Source organism: Periplaneta americana, chromosome 12 (assembly GCF_040183065.1).
Source record: "Periplaneta americana isolate PAMFEO1 chromosome 12, P.americana_PAMFEO1_priV1, whole genome shotgun sequence".
In the NCBI taxonomy this organism is placed as follows: Eukaryota; Metazoa; Arthropoda; class Insecta; order Blattodea; family Blattidae; genus Periplaneta; species Periplaneta americana.
The window spans coordinates 77,321,497-77,341,390 of NC_091128.1; the positions used below are offsets into that span (position 1 = coordinate 77,321,497).

The window sequence follows — 19,894 nt, forward strand, 5'->3', positions numbered from 1 at the left end:
TGCGACCTTACATCACGTAAGAGACTATGCCTCGAGATAAATGAATTGATAAGATAAAAGTGTAGTGAGAACAGGCCAATTTAAAGGTACGCAAACCGAAGAATCGTACTGGTGCTTCCTCGGGATACACCGACCTCAGTCATGACGTCCGTGAGTATAGAATAGTAATCATGCAATATTAATTTACGACAATAATAATAATAATAATAATAATAATAATAATAATAATAATAATAATATTAAAACCGAAGCCAGAATCAACGTCATAGAGAGATTTAAGTTACACGTGCTTTCTAGCCACATTAGGTCCCCTGCGGTGGCTGAGTGTACAGACTTTCAGCCTGTCAAGCAGGCGGTCTGGCTTCGAGTTGACACTAGTGGTGGACAAGGTCGCAGTTGGGGTTTTTCTCGGGGTTTTCCCGTTTTCCCATATTAGGGATCTACTTCACTCCGCCAGCATTTCTCCATTTCGTCATCATTCCATAACGTTCCCGACCAACAGCTGATGACAGAGACTCGGTTAAGTTAAACCGTAGTGTAATACAATTGAGGGGCTTAGAACAAAAAGCAGGTAAGTGACATTATTAAAAAAATGAGGTAAGTGCGTGTTGTGATAGCCCAAAAGGATGTTTCTTTGGGATAAAATCAGGAAAGTGATCACACTGTGCAGTGCTGCTATATGGGCATCATTTCACCAAACTAGTGTATAATATTCCATTGCATGTAGAACTTTAACTGTAATTTCTTGAAAACTAGGTTTCCGTCACTTCCCTGCTTTTTGTTCTAAGCCCCTCAATTGGTATTACTACTAGGAAAGAAAAGAAGACGCTCGCAACTGTTTAATTATATTGATTTTAAACAGCCGACACTCGTGGAGAATCTTCATTAAGAAACATCTTTGTTCTTCGATATCAGAGAGAGGGTATCTTAATAAAACCTAAAGAGGACCAATACCACGTACTTCAGTATACTTGTCAGACTTAACCTCAAATAGTTTCTTAACGCTGGCTACCAACGTTATACTCCAAAACACAATGCAACCAAACTAAACCTTGCATGACCATCTCCAACGTAACTCCATACAGGATCAAATTGAGCAATGAAATAATAATATTAGTGTGCGTATTTTATGTGTTGTCTAGAATATTTATGAAACAGAATTCAATAAAACAATAAAATTATTTTTATAATTCTAGTAAAATTATGTAGATGATAATATTATTAGTGTTTACGAATCAGGGCCCTTAGTAAATCTTACCAGGAGACTGTCTGCCACACACAGGACAATGCGCAACAGGTTTATGGTAGATTTATGGACAACTTCGAAATCTTCTATCGTATTCAGTATGTCTACTACCAGAGGAAAAATAGCTCAGCGCAACTAGTAACTGATGCAGAAATTCAACAGAATGCTTTAAAAAATTAAAAAGAAATAGTAGTAGTAGTATTAGTAGTAGTAGTATTTATTTATTTAACCTGGTAGAGATAAGGCCGTCAGGCCTTCTCTGCCCCTCTACCAGGAGATTCCAACTACAATATGAACAATAAAATTACATTTATCTTTTCAAATAATCTTTAAATTCAAACCCTAAAACACATATTCTTGCATTTTCTCAGTTTTCTGTTGCATGTTGTATCCGAGTTTCAATTTTTCGAAACAAGGTTAGGACTATAAGCCTAATTCTGAAGGTTAGAACTGTCTGTTTCGAAAGCCTCAATTTGTTTTAATACTTATGTTCATTTATTATATTTCAAAGTGGTACACTCTATTTCGAAAAATTCTTGGCCGCCGTGGTCGTTCAGTAATATTGAGCACTCACTTATCGTCACTCGTAAGTTCTTGGAAGACGTCTGCAATATCCATGTGTAGCCTATAGCGGGAATCGCCATCTTGCACGTTGAGCCTTGAACTGCAATTTAAACGGCAGAGAACTGCCGATCAAGTTAAACTCAAGATTGACCAGTAGTTAAGGTTTATAATACGAAGCAGAACGAAAAACTTCAGTTTAAACTGAACATAAGGTTTAAACGGCGTTTATAATACCGGCCCTTAGTGTAGTCTGCCGGTGTGTGTTTGGGAATGTGCCTAGCTTGAGTGTTAGCGCAGTAGATCTTGAAAGGTCGTACTGCTGGGTCGTAGTGCCTTCCTCCCGAAATTCCAGTCCATTCCATTCCATAGCCATCTTAGTAGGTGGTTCAGTTGACATAGAGAAAGTGAGAGTTTTATTTGCCTGGACAAAGCCAAGGTTGTGAATGTTTTCCTTGGGGCACCCTAGTTTCTCCCTTGTGATTTAATCAACACATTCCACGGTTTGTTCAAAGATTGGTAGATAGCAGTAGTAGGCCTAGTGTTTCTAGACTGTAATGAAAGTTGAGACATTGAGTAGTCTCTTACTGATTGATTGGAACCAGTTATCGTGACCTTCATGAATTTATTAATAAATAAATCTAATCGCACATAATTAATACTAATAACTGAGTGGATCAAATAATAAATCGTCATTTTTCTGCAACAGAATTATGCCCATTTCGCATTAAAATCCATGAAATCTTTATCTGATTGCATCACCAATTAAAACATGTAATGATTTGATAGTAATGAATCACTAGAAAACAGAACAACAAATCACCTATGAATGCTTTTATACTTTGTTATTTAGCGACGCTGTATCAACTACTAGTTATTTAGTTCGGTGGAATTGATGATAACGAGATGATATTTGGCGAGTTGAGGCCTAGGATTCGTCATAGATTATCTTACATTCGCCTTAAGGTTGAGGAAAATCTCAGAAAAAATCCAATCACGTTATCAGCCCAAGCGGGAATCGAACCCACTCCCGAGCGCAACTCGATCAGCAGGCAAACGCGCTAACGACTGAGCTACGCCGGTGGCTTTCCTACGAAAATAAAACTCGTATAATTTACATGAATGTAAATAGTAGGGCCATCATATTCCATTATCTCCTAGCTTATTTGCCTCATCAGTAATGCATTATTGTTGTCACTTTTGAGACGTAACAAGTTTTCGGACTGTTGATTAACATATATATATATATATATATATATATATATATATATATATATATTGTAGCAGAAAAGGATATTCGTAAGAGAGGGACAGAAGGCAGTAGAAACTAATTTATCGGCGCCTAGTGAAAATTTTTTATGAAACACTGGAAGTCGAAATTTCGAGTAGGGGAGACTGTTGTACCTTAAACACTTTTCACATTTTATTTTATTTTTTTTTTAATTTTGGAAAATGATATTTTTTAAAATTTAAATTATTGAAGATTCCTTTACAACTTCCTGTATACATTTTCCTGTTCTACACATCTATTAAGGATGGAAAAAAATAAAATGTAATATGTTCGAAGGTACAACAGGTTCATGTACCTTAGAACATACCCTCCTGTAAGTTGGAACACATGGAATATAGGTGGGAATATAGTTGTAAGAACTGACAATCATATTTTAAATGTATTTGCAATCATAAACCATAGCAGGCTTCTCTGATTGAGATTTTATTTCCTGCAGGAACAAGAATTGCTTCAACAGCTTTCTTCAAGGCATCCGGATCAATGGGGGCCTCTTAATTCCAGACTTACTTCGTGATATGATCTTAAAATAAAAGAAAGACAAAAACCAATAGTATTATGTACCTTGGAACATGTTCCATGGTACAAGATGTCCTATGTTCAAAGGTACAAGAGGGTGCACGTTTAAACAAATATGGCTCCCAAAACTAGAGATTCGAAAAAATCACGGAAATTAAAATATGTTAATACTCATCAGATGGTAGGGAACACACCGTACTTGATGGATAGTAACAAATACAATCTGGTTTTATGTTAGAAAACATATCAATGAACGATATGTTTACTTTTGGTACTAAAAAAAGAGTCTTTTGTTCACAGAACTCACACTTTGCAATAAATCAAACCGAAACTTAGCGACTTTCTCTACAATCTACTCCAGTTTGAGTCCTCTAGGTAGTAGAACAAAATAAAAAAAATGTTCAAAGGTACACTATGCTACATGTACAATTGTCTCCCCTATCAATATTTCATTAAACACAAACATGAAATACAAATTTCAAATCATTCAACCGCTGTATTAAGGGGAGAAGATGGTGGAATTTTTATTCTTTTTCCTAATTGATGGAAAGTATTATTATTTCTTTATGTAAAAATATCATTGTTGCAATAAATTAAAATCGATATTAATTTTTTAAAATGAGTTTCATGGCCCAAATTTTTAAATGAAAAGATACAGAAATTCACTAAACTGAATATATATCTTAGCCACTTTTAAAAATCAATTCAAAATTTTTATGACGTTTCCCTTCTAAAATCATGTTCTTTAAAATATCCGGACCAATTTTTTTTTATATTGGCTTTCAAAATGTTACGATAAACGATTACATTTTAGGAATGAATTTTAGAGGTACTTTTACAGAAATATGGAGGAATATTTTTCAAATGCAACAAAATACCAAATTTTTATTCCAGAGAAACGTTTTCCAGTAGCCTAAAGAATACGTGTACCAAATATCATGCACGTAGGAATAAAATTTCTGAAGGTACGAGTATATAACTTTCTGGTATTTGAGTTAAGAGTGCTGTCATAGTATATGAGCGATCCTTCGTCGTGTAATGTAGACTGGAAGTTGTCATTTGCGTGGAACATTGTAGAATTCTAGAGTTAAGTCGAAAAATGAGATTTGTCAAATGACTAGTCTCATTTTTCTAACAACGTGCTTCACGAGCTTTGAGATTCAGTATTAAACAAAAATTCCCAGCATCCCGACAGTTAAAGGAGCAGTCCGCGATAAAATTCCATATTTCGATTATATTATAGGATGTTTACCAAAGTAATCCTTGGATTAACGGCGTTTGTCGCATCGCTCTACGCCTTTTAGTTTGCGAAATATTAAAGGTCTTACTGCAAGCTCTGACGTCATAACCACTGATCGCTTCATCAGACTGCGTTGTAGTTCCGTTTGACATACAGCGTAGAACGAGTAAATATATATTCCTACGTTACAGTCAGTTATTATTAACACACTAGGACCTATCACATGCATATACTGTAACAATAATAATAATAATAATAATAATAATAATAATAATAATAATAATAATAATAATAACTTACCCATTTTGAATTTCGTACTCATAGTGGTTAGAACAACTTGGGTCTGGTAAGGGTTCAAACTGAAAAGGTTTAATATGTCGATTCATTATAACCTAAGTCAACGCCTTCACTGAGTGAGTGAATGTATGTGAGACGTGAAATATTCGTTATGAATGGACTGCAAATACGTGTTTATCTCACGTCAACAATAAATTAGTACATGGTTTATATTATTCTATTGCGTCATAGTTGTTGAGTCACACGGTTTAGGCACGAAGCTATGTTAGGGGAACCTCTAAAACATGTGGATCATCGAATTGCGGCAGTTGATAACCAGAACTACTTCCAAGACATTTTTCTGTATAGTATCTTCTCTCCACGCATTTTTCTTCCAGCTGTATGTTTTGTCTTCCACCCATCGTTTAGTGGCTTTAGAGTACTGGAGTCTGGAGCCAGTTACATCTCTTTTCACGTTGTAATTATGGTCCATTATCGCAATCATTGTTCTTGTTACCATTCCACCATATGGAAAGTGTTTTCTCTTAGGAGTGTAAAGCAATCTCTCGTTATGGTATGATTCAAATTTGCTGGTGTGACAAAATTGATTTAGGTCTTTCAAAAGGGCAGGGTTACATATAACTTTTTTCAAAGCATTGTAATCGCTGGATCCAGGTTCGATCCATTCCGTCTCACTATTGTATGGGTGAATGTGTGAACATTTTTTATTATGTCTCTGTTTCTCCCCATTCGTGCATATTACAAACATGATTTAATACAGAAATGAATCTGTCTTCTAAGTCGTCAGAATCACCTTCACATGTAGCACAAGACCACATAGGTGATTTATGATGCTCTCTTTTCACGTTTGTGCGGCGGCTTTAAGCTTTTTGCCATGTGCCAAATGTCAAATTGATAGCCCATCCATTCATATTTGGTCCTTATCGATTTTCTAATTCCTCTATGGCGGTCCGATAGAAAGAGGGTAATGTTCATTTTTTCTTTTAGGCGATCTAGAACTTTTTCGCATGCTGTTTCGCCTACAATTAGACCTTTTTGCAGAACTACGAAGTCTATAATCTTATCTGAATCGAGGTCCATTACACTGTAAGTCACATATTTTGCACTGTAACCAGGCGAGTCAAATTGGCCATCACCGCGATTCGCACGTTTTTATCTTCTAGGGAATTGATAAGTTGTTCATGATTCTGAAAATAAGTACATCTGACTGTTGGTTCTACGAATTTTGAAATTATTTTATAAAATGTTGTCTTGCCGATGAAACATAGTTGTAAAGTTTTTGAAAATTTTTCAAACGATTTGTATCTTATAAAGCACAAGTATAACGCAGAACTCACTGCAATGCTTCACCTCTGTTGGACTTCCACTCCCAATTACGGGCATTCTGGCACACTGCATTAACTTTCAGCAATGGTCCTATTGTTTCTACCAAATATTTGTAAAAGAGAAATGACAAATATTACAGAAAAAAAAACAAAATGTGTAACGCTGACCCCCCCCCCCAAAACACTTTTTGACTCCCTATTTACTTTCTGTTTCATGTGCAGCGTCCTCGGAACTAGAATTTGAAGTTTCTTCTTCTATTTGAAAACATGTCTCTAAGTCAGTTTCTGCTCCCCCACATCTGATTCACCACACACATATCTTAGCGTCTCGCACCCTATCTCACACTGCACAACTTTGTTTATATTAAGTTCCTGTGAATTTTCAGCCTCATCGAGAACTACTGTTGTCACGCCAGGAGAAGGCGGCTGAAGTACTTAGACGGGGCGGAGGGGAAACAGTCGCGCATGCGCACCGCGCTGTTCACTGCAATATTCCTGTTTCACAAACATCTACTGCACGTGTCTATGAATCTTTGCGACTTTGTGATAATAATAGTGGGGTTTTTATTGTAGTGTTTTATTAGTTTCAACAAGACAATTGTTTTCAGTATACTACAAATCTTGTATTGCTTTAGTTATCCTTTGCTTTTCGTGTTAATAATAATATAGTTAATAGAATTTATGTTATTGTATACTGTTATTTAGGTTTATAGCAGTTTTTGTTTATTGTAAATATGTCGACAAAGAGGAAACAAGGATTGACAATCTATAGCGAAGAAAGGAATATTATTAGAAGTGCAAAATAATTCTGTGATAAAGAAAAAGAACAACAGTGCCTTTGCATTCCTCTTACGAAACCTACAGCAAAGGTAGAAAAGTACTCTAATCTATCCACAAGAACAATACAGCGTATAAGGAATGAAATGAAAGACTGCACAGAAGAAAGTGCGTTTTGTCGACACCTGAGGGAGAAAAAAATGTAAACGTCCAGACTACCGAAACGCAAATGTAGATGACTTCGACGGGAGATTGACAAAAAAGATATAATTGAGAATTTTTGTTTGAAAAAGAAAGAGGCCCACCGGCGTAGCTCAGGAGGTAGCGCGTTTTCCTGCTGATCTGCAGTTGTGCTCGGGAGTGAGTTCGATTCCCGTTTGCGCTGACTACCTGGTTGGGTTTTTTCAGAGGTTTTGCCAAGCAGAAGGCGAATGTCAGGTAATCTATGGCGAATCCTTGGTTTCATTTAGCCAAATACCATCTCGCCATCATCAATTCAATCGACACTGAAGAAGCTAGTAGTTATTACAGTGTCGTTAAATAACAAGTAAAAAAATAGTACCAAGCTGCAACAAACGTCTACCCTTTTACAAGAGAAAATTGATTTGAAATGAAAGACAACATTAAGACGAATACTGAAGAAAAAGGATTTCAGGTGGAAGAAGTGTGCAGCAAAAAAAATTGAGGAAAACACTGTAAATTAGAATACGTGAAGATATCTACAGCAAATAAGAAAGCTTAGGAAAGTGGAAAAACCGATTTTGTATCTGGACGAAATGCGGATAGATAGGCCTACCAGTTTAACGTTTCCCAAGTGGTGGCACGATAAAAATGTTACGGGAGTTTTGACTACCGTAAATGTGTCCAGAACCCTCATTGTTATCCATCAGGATGGGGGCGGTGGGGCTAATGGCTTTGTTGAGAGATTCGAATTAATATACACGGCTGGAACATAAACAGACGATTATCATGGACAGATCGTACTCCAGAAATTTTGAAAAATGTGATAATGATCGTCATAGCGACAGCACCGAAGATGCGGAATCTTTTATGTCTGACTCCGTTCCCGTGTAGCCAAGTAAGTGGACTGAAGTTTTCAGGTCAGAGTGTAGCGTGAAGTTCCCCCGTCCCGCCTATCTACTCCCCGCGCCAACTCGTAGCGCGAAGACAGTACACACACGTCAATATTTTCAGCTATAGATGCATCACTGCAACTTGCTATTGCTTCTTCGACGACCTTCTTTCATTTATAAGCAGAGGAGCGCGTAGATCAGAACTGTCTTGGGGAGATTCTCCTTTCAAAAATAGGAAAGGGACAGAAGTTTTCTTAATTTTCATAGGAGTTCTATTGTCTTTCATTAAACGACTTTTTAGTAAAGACGATTCTTCAAAATCAGTTTCACGGAAATGATTGGAACACACAACAGTAGTTTTCGACAGTGTAAAACCTTTTCTGTTGATTTTCTTCATCCATGTTTTAAATCTTTGCAGTTACTTTTCTCTGTTCGGAAATACATGAAATGATACCCCTTCTTCATGTTCTGTTTTTGTTGTTCCCTCTGAACACGAAAAATCACAACACCACGGCATTTTAAACTGTATTACGATACAATTTCTTCTGTTTAGTCTACTATAGTTCAAAATCGTTCATATAGAAGAAAACACGTCCACATAAAGCCACAACATTGGTATGTGCTGGTATTATGATTAAATGAAAAGCAAAACATGACTTCACACAATCATAACTAAGTCCGAAATTCTGTTCACGTTTACTACGGCGAGAGAAGATTATTTATTTTAATACAAAGCGCTGCGCTGCACTCGCCGATGTTCTCGGTCTACTACGCAATCACACCAGCTCAGTGGCTGTGACGTCATAAGTATTTGTGCGGAGTCAGTAACTCAAGAACCATGCCTTGCATTGACATGCGGCAAATTACATTCTACTTAGATTGAAAAACGTGTTTGATTAAAGCCAACTTCATTTTATCCGGACTGCTCCTTTAAGATAACTGAATTGAATGGTGTGTTACTGAAGTTTCAATTTGTTTATAAATGTAATTTTGGGCTTTCACATTTATATAACAATAGTAATATAACGTAATACAAAAAATGATTACCATTTTAATTGTTTACTAGTTTTTCTATAAAAGTCTCTTTCTTTAGATCAAAAAGAAGATATGCCAGCAGTTTTGAACCTATTTTTAATAGTATGTTCAGTTTTCTAAAAAAAAAAATCCTTTTGAGGCACGCAAATGTGGCCAAATGCAAGGTAACAATACCAAAAAACAAAAAGTTAAAGTAAGTACAATGGAGTTTGTGAAGTTTTTTGTGTTAATATAAAAAATCTCTGCATGAATAGTCCCATATTTTGCTCTCAATGTCTCTATTATACAAGCGTCGGTGATTTGAATGAAGGAAAATATACAAAATATTATAACGGAGGAAAATAATTTTAAATTTGAAACTTCAAGAGCGCGGACATTTAACTATGACATCATTAGAATGGTTTCCTATCGTCTTGCGCCTTTGAAACATAGGATATTAGGAACGATTTAGAGTAAAGATGAGAAACAACCATGTTTTGTCCAAAAATGTCACAATTTCTCTATTGGCCTCCCTTGGCATCTTATAGTTTCTCTCACGGTGAATTAGCGGAACACATTCACAAAAGGAAAAATGTGTTACAGATAAAGAGATTGATGTACGTTGGAGCAGCTCTTCTGGTTCTGCAGTCATCCATGAGTGAAGCTGCGAAGATACTCAGCATATTTCCGTTCCAAGCCAAGAGTCACGCTATCGTGAATACGGCCCTCATGGAGGAACTAGCCAGCAGGGGCCATGAAGTAACAGTGCTCAGCTTGCATCCACGGAAAACACCTATGCCAAATTACACAGATATGGTTTTGAAAACATCAATGCACGACTTCTTTTCTTTCAGAGGTTAGTTATGTCCTTTTATTTTAACATTCCTCAAGGAAAAAAGATCTTAGCGTCGGTCCACCACGTTGCACCACTTGCCTCCTTGGGACAATGCTATAGCGCCACTCAATGTCAGATTTCTGTAGCGCCACTAAGTCAAATATGAATTCTAGAACATTTTTGTTTTTAGGTTGGCACCATGTGAACATTTCAGGGCACAATTTCCTTCCCACTTTTCCAGACTACGAATTGACAGATGAGTAGGCCTATTCAAATTCTCATCTGGCGTAGTTAAAATAATTATGCTCTAACACTTATGATTTACAGGAGTAAAAACGTCGATATTTGAATTAAACGTATTTAAAACTAACGACTATCATTGTTTAAATAAGAGACGTCCTTTACAAAATGAAGGTGAGAAATTGTACTTCCACTATACTTTCCTTTATATATGTACTTTTATTTATGTAAATGTTTTCAGATCTCCCTCTCTTCCTGCTCGGCATAGCCTATGCATTCCGTTAGTTTTAAAGTATATGACTATGTGATTGATATAACGGTAGTCTTTGCCCATATCCTCATAACCAATTCTCAAAGCGTGACGGTTTTGGTACATGTAGGCCTACTCCTCCGTCGATCAAATATTTGTTGAGGAAAACCAGGAACGAAAGAATGGAAAACGGTTTGGTTGTCTTGTGGTGACAAAATGTGAACAATGTAAACAATACTTAGTACAAATCACTTTAATAACAATATTAACAAATAGACCCAAGGAGAAGTGGCATAACAAACACAGAACAAAGCTTCTTCCTTCCTCCCTCCCATCTTTAAGAGACTGAAACGTTAACCAAACGTTATAAATCTATAACCATAAAATCACTCGAATCTCTAGCGAGGGGAAGGAGAAGATAAATTACACCTAAAACAAAATCTTGATATTAACTAAATCTCTAAATTAAAAGAAGTTAGAGTCACTGCCCCACAATGAATAATAAATACAACAGTTAACAATAACCCCCAAAAACAAAAGTCCTTATTTTCCTCTCCGGGATAAAAGTCTTGATTCACAAGAATAAAACAATAAAATTAATTCATAAATTTCCTTACAAGTCCTCCCGGAGGATCCACACTTCTTATAAGTACCGTGCATAATGACGGTGGAAAATAGCTCCCAGAAAATCCAACGAAATAACCTTGCGCATAGAAAACATACTCGTGCAGTCAACATGGCACGAAGAAAATATCACTGCCAGCGAGCGGACCGGGTTGCTCGCAGGCGACTCCATCTTAAATACTACGTACAGTACGATTATTTAATCCTGACAGTCGCCGACAATGTGCGCCTGGGTCAAGCGAGTTCATTTAGTTACGTCAAGGAGTGTTCGGATTAGTCAGTGGCTTGCATTCAGAGCGATTGGATGTCACGCGTGCGGTAGAGCGGTGTGTTTTCAGTACAGTTAAGCTGCACTGCATTTCTTTACTGACGGCTCGCTCCTATCTCTACTCCGTAGTTCTCCCCACTACTCGTATTACTTCCCTCTTTCGCTCGCTAAATAATCGGTCTGTATATTCGACAGACGCCCAATCTCCAGAGAAGTGCCCGCCAAGAAAACAGAGAAATATCGAGCGTATTCCGAATCTCACCGGTGAGCAATCCAATGGCATCACGGTGTTCCGAATTCCACCGATGACGTCATTGATGCTCCACCGGTGTCGTACCGGTGCCATCAACTTGCAGAGGTGGTGGCAGTCTCCATCAGCCGCCATCAGTGAATCTGATTGGTTCTTGTATAGGGCGGGAATTAGCAGACGAATAACATCGTGCACTGTTGTGTCATGGCGGTGTGTTCTGCTTTAGTTCTGCTGTATTGTTTGTAATGAGCACAACGTAAAAACAACATGTTAATGGCTTATGAGCGAACATGTCAACGGACCCGTTATTACTACTGGTTCAAGAAATAAATTGTTTATGCTATCTTTTTTTTGAACGAGATGGCAGTACGAAAATTTCGCAAAATATTGCTAGCATAGCACAGACAACAACTTGTACAGTCGCCATGACAGCCATCGATCCTTCCAGCAGTTTTGTTCCTTATTTCGCTGCAACGTGACGTCATTGATGCCACCGAACCGGTGAGATTCGGAATACGCTGATCGAGAACATAAAGGTAGTTACCAATACAAAACAACCAATAAGGAAGCTCGCTTGCAGTTATCTTCAACCACCCGGAAATACGGTGAATAGAGACACTGCCCTCTGGTGAGAAAAAAAGGAGGAAACATAAATAAATTAAATAAAATTAAAATAAAACAAAACAAAACAAAGAAGCAGAAATAAAACTAAGATAAGTGTAGGAAGAAAAGAGAAAAGGAAGAAAACTAAGCGTGGTGTAGAAACAAAACACCACACCGAAGAGACTATTATTTAATAGCACAAAATCTTTGTTTCTAGATAACACTGCATGCAAGCGACTCATTGTTTTGTGAACTTCAGATAAAGTTGTTGGTAGTTTAGGCAGTTGGTGACGTCACTCTCTGTAGATTGATTTATTTAGAAAATTTATGCCTGTAAAATGTAATAAACTATCAGAAGTTACGAGATCCTTGTTAAATCTTGAGATATATTAACTGTTTATACATTCAGTTTGTTGAGAAACTAATAGCTTCAGTTGAAATTAACCCACCCATAACAGACGGAGTCTATAATTAGAGCTGTTAATCCTTTAAGAAATTGGATCTGTGCTACAAACGTAGTCTTCGGGGGTTGAATTTTAAGACTTAAATCGCAATAAAAATTTGTACCAAGTCTCTACATAATAAATAACTTTTCATCGCAAATAATTTTTCGTTAAAAACGAACCGTAGACCTAAATATATTTAGTTTATCCTATGTACAATTCATTTTTAATTTATCCTACGTAATATAAAAATAACTATCCAAATTAGATTAATTTTAAACGCTAAATTAACACAGTAACACCAGATCTAGCAAGATAACAGCTGAATTGGCATCACTGGAAATAACTGAGCTACAGACGTATTTAGAACTCTATACACAACCAATTATGACGCATGTCATGATTAAGTACGTGAATCGATAATAGGCCTAATCTTATCTCAAGAGTTGTTTATACTTACGCATTTACAAACATTGTAACACAGCTGTTTATAAACCGTTATATAAGTATGATTTCATGCATTCACTGTGATCAATGTGGTGTTATGTTTTGTGGTATTTGTAACATGTCCTAGATTTAGAGATATTCAACGCTTCGAAGCTACATTTTTTTCGGCTTCATCATCAGAGAGGGAACGGAAAACGTAATGGGGAAACTACTACTAATTTCACAATTTGGGACATCTGGGCGACATCTACGGCTGACCACTAGGATTCAGAATACAAAGCAGAGGTTAACTTAAAAATAAAATACAATATGATTTGCGGAGAGAATACAGAACAATGATAAATTTAAAAATAAAGTACAATTTGATTTCAGAGAAACATGAGATGAAAGTACAATGAAGAGTAATGAAATGAAGTAAAAAAAAAATATTACGTAGTGTTATACAAGTGATTGTGTAAAATGGATAATGAATCTCTCAATACCATTAGACAAATTTTGTTAATGTTCTCATTAGAAAATTTAAGAGAAAGGAGAATGGTTTTGGTTAACTTAAATGAAGTTCCCCTAGCTCAAAAAGAAGTCCTTGCACTTCCCATGTATTCGTATTCATTTTGTATCTCTCACTGAAGTGAGGAATACATGGATTGTAAATAGACTTCTTTTCATCTTTAACGGACAGTGGGGTCAAGAATGACGCTTCTTTGATTCTGGCGATCGACTTCATAAACCTCCCACTTTGCCTTCCAAAAGAATGGTTGCGATGGAGCTTCTCACTTTATGGTGGCGATAGTTCTCCTTTAGGGCAGTAACCTAGAACATGCCCAAGGGTTTCTACCATAATTATTTACCGCTTTGTCAAAGAGTACCACCAAATTTAGCTTCGTCAATTTCAACGATAATCCCTGTACAACTTCATATTTCTCCTTCACTACAGACAGGTTTCCCCGTTATCCTATTCCTTCAGTCCCTGATGATGTAGCTTCGAAAACTTGGATGTATCTAAAACTAGGACAAAGTGCAAATACCCAGAAACTCTGCACCATGTTGCAATATAGTCTCGGTACAATGCTTCTTAACAGCTCGGTAAGGGTATCTCAACTCTTTCGTTATCGAAATAGCTGTTTCTTGTTTTGCTTAAAATGCAAAATTGGTGTGGAGCTGTTTAATCGTGCCGTTACGACGACAACCAAGTACAAAATGTCGCCAAAATTACGGAACATACGTGGCTTTCATAGCATGGCTTATGACCGCTGAGAGTGTTTTCGTAAAACGAGTTACTTCCCCTGTACCAAACATAAAACGCCAAAGCGACCATAATTATTTACAACTTTGTCAAAGAGTGCCACCAAATCTAGCTTCGTAAATTTCAATGATAATCTCTCTACAACTTCATATTTCTCCTTCATTTCATTCTGTTAACATATTATAACACATTTCAAAATCTGTATAGTCTTCAGTGAATTAAAAAAACCGCCACTATACTCACTAAACCTTGCACAATATGACAGCTACAGTCAATGTTTAAAGAATGATGAAATGTATGAACTAAGTCGCGTGAAAACCATTTCAGTAACAAGCATAGTCCACACATACATTCTCCAGTTGTTACCTTATTTTCCCACTCGAATAAAAAAACACGCTGCAACAATCTAGAAGGCATGTATATTTTTTCCCTTCAATTGTTAGCCATTTTACAGGTAAAAATCTGACATTAACTCGAAATCTTGAGAAACTTGATCTTCCTAATGAAAATACAAATAAACTCCTGAAAATATTTTTTTTTTATATTATGTGATTGGAAAACGTAATGCCATTCGTTTGACACAATATACCAGTTATTTCATAGTTTGACGTAGTGAATCACTTATCGTTTTTATTCTTATCAATCGCTTTATTTGTCAACCGTTCCATAAATTAACTGTTAGGTTTATTTATTCTTATTGAAAAGATTCACACAAAGAAATTTTACGTCCTGTATTGTGCCACGGTGCAATAAATATCTCTCTCGTCAAAAAACGGCAATAATGATGAAAAATGAAAATGATGACGGTGATGAATATGATAATGATCAACATGAAGATGATGATAATCATACTAGTGAGGACTAGGACAACGTTGGCGAAATGGTGACAATTAAAAAGATGGGAAACCCGAAAATAATTATAGTTTCGAGAACATAAAATTAATTTTAAATTGAATGATAATTGCACTATTCTAATTTTATTTCTCTTTCCAGAAAATAACACCCTGCAACACGCCGCGAATATTGGATTATTAGGAATGATCAACATGATGCTAAATGTCAGCCTGTTGGTTTGCGACCATCAGCTTCAAGAGGAAGTAGTTCAGAAGCTTATCCACTCCACAGACATTCATTTCGATGCTGTCATCGTAGAAGCCTTCTTCAACGAGTGCTATCTTGGTTTTGTTCACAAATTCAAAGCTCCCTTGATTCAAATTTGTACATATGGAGGTTCGAGTTACATGGGTGATTGGATTGGTAATCCAACCCCTTACGCCATCGTACCAGATCCTTTTCTTAACTTGAGAGACAAGATGAATTTTTGGGAAAGAACTGGGAACACGGTTTTCAGCACTCTGTGGAAATTCATGAGAAATTACTTCTACCTCCCAGGACATGACGCAATAATGAAGAAACACTTCAATCATTTGGATGATTTACCTTCACTGTCGGAATTGGAGCACAAAACATCTCTCCTACTGGTCAATCATCATTTCAGTATTAGCTACCCGCGACCACTGATGCCCAACTTTGTGCAAGTTGGAGGAATGCACGTGAAGCCTCCAAAACCACTACCAAAGGTAAGTCGAGGATTGAGTGCCTATAATTGACATATTTTAAGAATAACTTAGCCTATACGTACGTTATATTTTATTGGAAATTTTATGTCATAACTCAGGATTTGAGAAGATATCTAGATGAAGCGAAGGATGGCGTTATTTACTTCAGCATGGGATCCAATATAAAGAGTTCGGACATGACAGAATCTCAAAGGAATGCTTTTCTGGAGGCGTTCTCCAAACTGAAGCAGCGAGTTCTATGGAAATGGGAGACAGATTCAATGCCAGGACAACCCGATAATGTGAAGCTAGAAAAATGGCTGCCTCAACCTGATATACTTGGTAATTTACATTTAATATGGATTTTATATATATTTAATCACAATGACATCAGCCGAACAATATCGGTGACAACAGGGATTCTGAATTACAAAAAACTTTTCACTTTTGTGACATCTTCATTACAGTCACACATTTTGCGCAATAATAAAATTATAAAAACTGTGTTTTTCTAAAACCTGACTTCTACAGCGATTTAATTTTTCTTTTATTTACTTGTGTGCTGGTTTTCCCTCATAAACAATAAAATAAACAATTTGCAACATAAATTCTTTTTCGTATAGGCCTATTACTAGATCTGATGTAGCGCATAAAATATTTCGTTAGAGAATAATATTGAAACCTTTTGATAATTTTCTATGTCATAAGGTTAGAGTACCACTGCCACCTGGTTTTTTCTTATTCCTTAAGTCATACTCGGGTATCGTGCCTCACTTGAGAATTTGTGCCTCACTGACCTTCACAGAACTTATCGCTCTGAGTGACATCATCTTCACAGTCCCCGTTCCTCCCTCACGCAGCTCCTAGGCGTGGGCAGGTTCTATATCAGTTTCACAAGCAATATCAGTGGTGGCATAATGGCATTATCGAAGCAGTGTGTACGCGTTAGAAAACGATTATTTCATGAGAAATGGGAGGAAGAGTTTTTTTGCTGTTTAGAAGGGGAGAACATACGATGTATGTTATGCTCAAAAATCCTATTAGGCATTAATAAATTTAATATACAACGACATTACTCCTTATGTCATAAAGAACATGCTGAATTAAAAGGTAAGACAAATTAAATGTTATTTTTTCGTACTATTCCGAAGAAAATCTACGATCTTAACATTTGCATAGTATACTAAATACGACATTATACCTTAAACACGCTGCATTAAAAGGTACGAGGAATTAAATTTTGTTTGTACGTATTATTTCCAAAAGAAATTTATAAAAAAATATCAAATGTGCGTAGAAAACGAAATATGATTTTCTGAAATTATTTTAGGTCGAAAACGTGGAAATCTATTAAGTATTCTTGATAAACGCCAGAATATTCACGAAAATAAACGTAGACAACGTGATGGAATATTATTGGCTAATTACGCAATTTCTCGCCTGTGATTTAAATCAATTCAGCGAACGAGAAACAGTAAAGAGGTTTATGATTAAAGCTGCCGAATTAATTTGCCAAATTGAATAAAAGTTTTCGAGTCTCTCACGTTAACCAAGCGCTTTCCTAATAATTCGCCACTGACCGCCTTAGCGATTACGATAAGGTGACGCAGGTCACAGCAGTTTATATTTCCCAGCCTACTCTGCAGTCTCCTCTCCTAGTAAACAAACTATTTCAAATCGAGTGCCTCACGTAACCGAAAATTGTGCCCATGTATGCCTTAAGTGAACCTATATGTCCAATTTCACTCACTGTAGAGAATATGTGATTTAAGAGTGGACTGTATGTTTGGGGGCAGAGTTGTAATAATTTTTTAGCTTCAGAGATGACATGCTTACAGACTAAAAACGGACACATTGTTTACAGACAATAAATGTGTACATGGTTTACAGACTATGCTTACAGACTAAAAAGGGATACACGGTTTACAGAGTATGTTGACAGACTAAAAATGGATACGTGTTTACAGAGTATGCATACAGACTAAAAATGAATACGTGGTTTACAAAGTATGCATACAGACTAAAAACGGATACCCGGTTTACAGAGTATGTTCACAGACTAAAAATGGTTATGTGGTTTACAGAGTATGCATACAGACTAAAAACGGATACACGGTGTACAGAGTATGTTCACAGACTAAAAATGGATACGTGGTTTACAGAGTATGCATACAGACTAAAAACGGATACATGGTTTACAGAGTATGCTTACAGACTAAAAGCGGATGTGTAATTTACAGATATGCTTACAGACTAAAAACGGTTACATGGTTTACAGAGTATGTTTACAGACTAAAAATGGATATATGGTTTTCCGAGTATGCTTATAGACCAAAAACGAATATATGGTTTACAGAGTATGCATACAGATTAAAAACGGATGTGGTTTACAAAGTATGCTTACAGACTAAAAATGGATATATGGTTTACGGAGTAAGTTATGCTCAGAGACTAAAACCGGATACATGGATTACAGAGTATGCTTACAGAATAATTCAGTGTTTTAGAAATGGACGGCGTGAATTATCGCTGTCAATAATGCTTACAGACTAAAAACGGATGTGGCGGTGGTAGTTATGATTCTTGAGATTATTCGTTTTCGACAATATCGAGGTGTGGCTGTTTGGTTATGCTAAAAACAGAACGACAGTGTTCTACAGCTAGTGTACACTGAGCTCGCGTATCCAAGTTTTGCAGATGTGTAGAAGAACTGGTGGCGATAGCTTAAGTAAATTTCACTTAAGTGTGTTTTCTATTTCCTTCCACTTAAGTTCTTTTCTTGTTTGTTATCTGACAACATGTTTCATGACTTCACACCTACATTGGAATTTATATAATTTATTCTGAAAGTCATTATAATTGTAAACTGCCAGTGCAACACACCCCTAATAATTGAAATGCTCATTTATTAATGATGTGTTATTGAATTGCTGTACCTGTTTATTTCTCCGCAGCACACAAGAACGTTCTAGTTTTCATGACACATGGAGGACTACTGAGCACACAAGAAGCCATAAACAGAGGCGTTCCAGTGTTGGGGATCCCTATATTCGGAGACCAAGAACTCAACATGGCTTGGGCTGAATCTGCAGGCGTAGGAGTTACGTTACCATATAAAAATATATCATCGGAATCAATCAGCTCGGCATTAAATGAAATTCTCGAAAATCCTAGGTAGGCTACATTTAAATTAAATCAAACAAAAACAAGAATGTAATAGTAATTACATTATAAAGCCTGCAACTAATGAGTTCTTACTAAAGTAATGTACTAAATATTCCAGGTACCGAGAGAACGCTCAAAGTCTATCTCGAATCTACCGGGACCAGCCACTCACCCCATTGGAACAGGCCGTGTTCTGGACGGAGTACGTGATCCGACACAAGGGGGCGCCCCACATGCGCTCCGCTGCACTAGACCTCGCCTGGTACCAGTACTTCCTGCTAGACGTGATGGCTTTTCTAGTTCTAGCAGTGGGCTCTGTTTTGCTCATCGTATTCCTGATGCTCAGAGCTGTGTTTAGGAAGCTGTGTGGTGGCAGTAAGAAAGACAATATGTCGCACAAGAAAAAGGATTGAATCTTCTTAAATAAAGAATTCTGAATTGGAAGAACTGGCTTGTTTTATGTCTACATTATTTTGTATTTGTATTAAGGTACATTTGAGCCACTTTATGACATATTTTCGTGAATACACCGTTATGTCTAATAAACAGAGAACTCTTCTATTTATTATTTTTATAATAATAATAATAATATTAATATTAATAATAATAATAATAATAATAATAATA

At 36.5% G+C, this 19,894-nt stretch overlaps 1 protein-coding gene across 2 annotated transcripts; it reads left to right on the forward strand.

The window, feature by feature from the left end:
* Positions 1 to 19,714, forward strand: LOC138710580 (UDP-glycosyltransferase UGT5-like). 2 transcript variants are annotated; one of them, XM_069841572.1, is made up of 6 exons: positions 1 to 150; positions 9,944 to 10,196; positions 15,537 to 16,123; positions 16,222 to 16,444; positions 19,057 to 19,276; positions 19,386 to 19,714. In XM_069841572.1, the coding sequence occupies exons 1-6, from the start codon at positions 142 to 144 to the stop codon at positions 19,678 to 19,680; spliced, it is 1,587 nt and encodes a 528-aa protein (XP_069697673.1). In that variant the 5' UTR covers positions 1 to 141; the 3' UTR covers positions 19,681 to 19,714. The 2 variants fall into 2 exon arrangements, with proteins under 2 accessions (XP_069697673.1, XP_069697674.1); XM_069841573.1 differs by lacking the exon at positions 9,944 to 10,196 and having other exon boundaries at positions 33 to 150.
* Positions 19,715 to 19,894: the final 180 nt, after the last annotated feature.